Source organism: Enoplosus armatus, chromosome 7, assembly GCF_043641665.1.
Source record: "Enoplosus armatus isolate fEnoArm2 chromosome 7, fEnoArm2.hap1, whole genome shotgun sequence".
Taxonomy (NCBI): Eukaryota; Metazoa; Chordata; class Actinopteri; order Centrarchiformes; family Enoplosidae; genus Enoplosus; species Enoplosus armatus.
Window position 1 is genome coordinate 20953877 of NC_092186.1, and position 6000 is coordinate 20959876.

The window sequence follows — 6000 nt, forward strand, 5'->3', positions numbered from 1 at the left end:
GCTGGAACACAAACAAAAAACAAGCCACAAAAGCTGCAGACAAACAGCTGCAGTAAAACTGTATTTCACACTATGATGAGGGGGGGGGTCTGTACCAATCAACTACGTTCAGTTACACCACTAGTGATGCCAAAGATCCCTGAAGATCACAACCAGGACACACAAACCCTCATGACCTCAGGATGAGGCTTGGAAAAGATATCCAAAGCCTAGAGGGAAACAAACCCAACATGGTGGAGAATACAATGTACCACAAACGTTTGACAAATGCCTCTTGAATGGGTCATTCATGCCAAATGGATTCATGTTAACCAGTGCATCCAAACGTCAACTACCTGTGACTTTTCTAAACACCAGCCACATCCTTTAGTCATAATAGCCTTTGAATATCTAAAGCTGTCATACATAAATGTGTAACAGGGAACAGAATGGACAACGTTTCAAAGTGTGCCTGTCGCAGCCCTCAGGTATGTGCTGCCTTCCTACATGAAAGGGGGATAACCCCTGAGCACCGGTTACAAAGTTAAATGGAGTTGAAACTATTGCGCTAAGAGCACCTCGGGGCACTTCAGACGGTGTATGTTCAGTCCTAAAAATTAAAGGCCATTTTAATATTCCAGTGCAGGTCTATTAGAACATGAAACACACATTGTAGTCTGACACACTCCTCTCTCCTCCTCTAATTCTCCAAAAAAACCTCCACCTCTCTCTTTTGGCATTCCTGCCTAATAGCATCATTATTGACTCTGTCCAGCTAAACGCAGGCTCCTTGTAATCTCACACAGGCGGGGCGATTCAGACAAAAAACTGCTGCTCTGGAAAGAAGGAAACAAAGGGAGAAGGGGATGGCGGTAAAGGACGCTGAACACCAACAAAGGGAGCTATGAGATGAGTGCCTTTGATCATGCAGAGGAGGTAGAAGCTATCCCGTCATCTCCTCTCATCACTCAACGCCCAGGGCTTTGGTCCATCTCCTTCTAACTAAGGCTGACTGGAGAAGGGTAGCAAGGCAGGCCATCAAGTCTGCGTTACCGATCTGCGGAGCACGTAGCTGAAACAAACACTAGATACCAATTAAACAGAAGCAAAACATGTCAGATGTGAGTGTAGGAGCCATTTAGGTTTATTGCTGGCATGTCATGTTGTTTTGTTTCAATATATCTTGCAATATTGTTTTGGACACTTGGAGGTGGTCATTAGATGCAAAGGGTTTCATATGTAGGGGCGTAGATGACAGGAAATGAAAAGGCACAGGGAGAGGGACCGCACACAGTTCTTAGCAGAGCAACACGCTACAACTTGCAGAATTGGAAAAACCTGGTACGTTCATCAAACTAAACTGCAAAAATCTGTTGTAGTGGGTCTGCGTAAGGCCACTCCTACTGTGTATTAATGGCAACTGGAAGAAGGGACGTTGTAAAAGTTGAAAAATTGCCATTAGAGTCAGTGACTGAATTCATTTTGGAAAGTCAAAATCTGAATCGCAAGCTGATGCCAGATATCACTCAGTAAGCCTCTCTCTGTTTGGCTTGTACCTTTCCTTGAACACATCCAGAGCAGTCACAAAGTATGAAGGCAGAACTATGTATATTTCTCTCTCTCTCTCACACACACACACACACACACACACACGTACCCACCACATCAATGATGGAATTAGGTGTTTGCATCTGACAGTTTTTGCAACTTTCCAAAGTGGACGATCCAGCAGCCTCGCCCACTTCATGCAGTGATTGGCCAGGTGTGTGGAGGTGATAATAAAGTAGACAGGATTTGAACTTCTCTCTAAAGCTCTCTCTTTGTCATTTTTCACAGTTCACATCACGACTTCCCTCACTTTTTGCATGTACAAGCATCTGTATCATTATGAATGCCTTCCAGGAAAGACGGCCCAAAGGTGTGCACCGTTATCCCCATTTGAACGATTATCCTGTCTTGCCCCTCTCTATGACAGCAGCGATAACCACTTCTGCCTTCAGACATCTTTGGACAACAGGTCCTACAAACTAGCATACCTCTGTCATTATTATTGTTGGAGGGTGTTTGAGAGTGTTCGCATCCATACTGGGAGAACGGTCACCCACATTTAGGACAATTCAGAAGATCAAAAATCCTAAACATAAAGACAAGACAAACACAGGCGTATGGCAAAACAAGCCAAGAATTGATGAGGGTATAATTTTCGAGACAACAGTGACTGCAAAAACTTTATTGACTGGAGAGGTTTGCAGCCAAAAATTAAATATAATGACTTGGTTTAAGTTTATGTTAAGTTGTCCTTTGCTTTCTGACATTGTGACACTTTTGGTGGAGATGCAAACACCCTCAAATTAAAGCACTGAGTCAGAAGGTGATCATTACAGTCATTGCTCCATTTTGAATAATTATGCTGGAGAGCGCTGCTAACACAGCAAGACAGTGTCACTGTCTCCATACTTTCTGACTGCACCGAATGTGTATGACTGTGGTGAGAGTGCTAGGTCTCCCACTGACCCAAGACACTGGACTCTGACCCATCTCAACCTCAGCTAATTAAACACTCACACAAGCACGTACAAGACACACAAAAACACACCCTCTCACAGCAAGGTAGTATTTACAAGGACAAGCATGTGTGTGGATGGACGTCAGCAGAGCCGTGAAACACTCAGAATCTCAGAGGACACTGGAAACAAATTTGTGGACACATGCGCACACGTACTCTTTTTATTTCATGTCAACTCAACTCCTTAGAGCACATTCTTCACACATTGAGTTTCTTAATGTGTGGCTAATTGGAAAACTGCACAATTTGACATTAATTCTGGGGCAAATGCCACGTTTCCTGGCTCGGGAATGGTAGAAGTGCTGTGAAATAAAGTTTATTTGGCTGTAAACTCTCAAATAAATGTTCCATGAGTCCAGAGAGTCTGCTTGCAATACACCTTTGACTTCTCGGCCTAAAACTGGATTCCTTAATGACAGATTAGTCATTGTTCTCTGGACTGCAGCTACAGAAGAGAGATGTTCATGCTCACAGCTGTTATTTGAACAGTCTGGGATGGTTATTTTACCGTGGATTCTCTCATTAAGTGAATGGCATTTTCAAAAGTACCCAGGGTACGAAATGATAACACAACAGTGTAGCCAAAATTCAACCCTACCATTGTTTCGTTGGAGTGTTCTCAGACTGCAGTGCTAAATACACAACCCCTGCGCCTCAGTAAAACGACTTGTGAAGTATCCTCTTGCTTTCTTTCTTTCTCGCCCTGCAGGATGGAGGAAAGGGGGGAGACTTCCTGACTGATCTTCCCACACAAGCCTGACCCCAATATCCAGGCGTCCTCCTGACACTCTCGCTTCACACACACAGGCCGAGAGAAACACAGATACACAAACACACACTCTAGTGTTTACCGTGTCAGATTGCAGTGTAAATAAAGGGGAAGCTCCGGCCTCTGATTTAAAAGGAGCCAAATCAAACAGGAGGGACTACGTTATCGCACTGGGTCGGATGGAAAGCGGAGAAAATGGAGCTGTGTCAGAATGAAACAAACCCTAAATAAAAGTTCCTATGAAAACAAAACGGATCCTCTCCGGGGGTCTGGGATATTGTCGGAGAAGAACAAAAAGTGAGACAAGAGAGCGAGAGGGGCAGAGCAACATTTGGGGAAAGGTTCAGCTACCCCTGCTTGCTGTGTGCTGTGCTAATCATTCCTCTATTCCCCTGGGGCTTTTGGAGAACACATTCTGACATCCTCGTAAACATTTTAAGAAGCAAACGAACGTCACTTGGTGGTGAGGGACAAACACAAAGACATGGAGTTCAAGCGACAAGAGCAGTCAACACCAAATTTCTGAATCAAGCTGCTGCAGCTTCAGTTTACTGTAAGAGGCGAATCCTATAGTTACTCCCAAGTGAAGGTAGCACTTGCTATGAATCAAGCTTTGAAGTTAGATACAGGTTGTAATCACAGTATTCTTTCATCACCTTGCTTTGGCCAAGATATCATGCATCATCTGCTAATGATCTAAGATGTACTTTTCCCCCCTGAAGCACACTATAATGAAATCATCTTTTGTTCTTCCTTGAATATAATTATTATTCTAGGCACAGAGCTGCAGCTTGAATCTATGACTGAGGAACTGAGCTTCATAAGAATTTGTGACATGCTGAAGTTTAGCAGAGGAGAACAAACATCTGGAATAGGAATCTGTCTCTTCACCACACAGATCACCTCGGTCAATTCATCCCGTTCTTTGTGTCTCAGATCTCTTGGATCAGTTTGTTTGTGCAGTTGCTCAGTGTATACAAGTCAAATTGAGTACGTTTTAAATGTATATATCATGAAGTAGTGAGGGGGAAGCACATATAAAACGTCCTAAATCACATTTTGGATGTGGATACTATACAACTGCTACAAAACTGAGAGTCTATTATTTGAGTTACTTGTACCCAAAAATTCTTAAATGCCACTATTGAGTACAAACACACACTGATTTTCCCTCAGTTGTCTCTCATGTCTGCCACTACCTGTCTCTGTGGACCTGTATAAGGTCTATCTATGTTTCTGGAAAGACTACATGTTTCGAGAACTCTCTGGCATGTCCCCTTGCTCTTGCTGTTGATGGAGCATTTTCGCAGGTGGACTTCTAACACCTCTAAATCAGCACACAAAGCTCCACGACATGGCACGACAGCAGCCTTTGATGGTGTTTTTGTAAGCAGGTAAGTGACATCAACCCCCTCTCAGGAAACAGTAATTACAGGGACTTTAACCTTATCTTACACTAAGTCTCTCCATCACCAGAACTTTCAAACTTCAAATGCTAACTTCAATAAAGCAGTGGTTGTGACGGTAAACACGACTGGAAAGTGATATAACGTAAGACACCAGGCACATTGAATGCAGCTTTGTTTGCCATACTCCCATACCACTGCCGGGAGGACTCAAACCTTAACTGACTGTCTGTCACTGATTTTTTGGAACTTTTCATTTACTTTTTATTTATAACTGTGCGCCTGCACCTCTGACCTACAAGCCAGGGTTACTGTTAAATAGCCCAATGATATATTGTCTAGGCACTAGCTGCTCAGAATGAGAGAGCTCCCAGGAGTGATGATAATCATCAGGCTGCATTGCAAACCTAAAGCCACACACTACCCTGGCGGAATGCTAATGATAGTGACCGCCAGGCTGAACATCTGTGTGCGGAGACAGAATCCCAGAGTCCCTCCTCTGGAGGTGTGAGGAACATTAGGCACTCAAAGGGCGGACTGTGAGCAAACTATCACATTTCTCACTTTTCTGTGTGCTTCTTTTGTCACAGCAGAGAGTAAACTCCAAATCAATGTGCAGAAATTTTACCGAAAAAAATGAGCCAAGATGTGAGCACCACAGAATTAGACTTTCACTCCACATATGTAATTACATTACCTGGATCATGGAAGGGGACCAAGGCGAAGTTATAAAGGGGTCTGTTCGGTCTGCTCAGGGATGTTTCCAAAATCTTGGACGCGCCCTCGATGACCTGGACCAGGTCGTCGTACATGGAGCCAGTCACATCAAAGACGAATGCCAGGGTGGATGCGCCCTCCGGGATGTCCTCCTTTGTGGCCCCGGTCCCCGTGTCTTGCCCGGCGGAAAACGCCACTGACAGCGCCAGGGACAGCCACACCAAACTGCTGCTACCCATTTCAGAGCCAAGATGCTTCTCAGGCAAAGTTCTTGGGTATTTTGTTCTCGCCAGTCTGAGCCTCAGGGTGAGTCTCGAGATAGAGGCAGAGACATCGGGCTCTCAAAAAATGGACTGAAACGTATTTAGAACAAGTCACAAATGGCACGGCATCAGCCAAAGAAAACAGAATAAAGGAATCCCTCGTCGTGCGCGTCTTTTGGTTTCTTCTGCAGTTTGCGTGCGCAAAAGTCGCAGCCTCTCACCTCTCTGTGAACTAGACTTCTGCGGTCCCAGCAGCTGCAGCAGTGCCTGTTGTCTGTGGTCCGCAGAGTCAGGAGCCCT

At 44.5% G+C, this 6000-nt stretch overlaps 1 protein-coding gene across 1 annotated transcript in view; it reads right to left on the bottom strand.

Moving 5' to 3' along the window:
• Positions 1–5691, bottom strand: part of hmcn1 (hemicentin 1) — a 77901-nt gene extending 72210 nt beyond the window's left edge. Inside the window, exon 1 of the mRNA XM_070908312.1 lies at positions 5418–5691. Within this exon, the coding sequence (XP_070764413.1) occupies positions 5418–5676 (259 nt within the window). The 5' untranslated portion in view covers positions 5677–5691. The remainder of the gene's footprint in view (positions 1–5417) is intronic.
• Between the last annotated feature and the right edge of the window lie 309 nt (positions 5692–6000).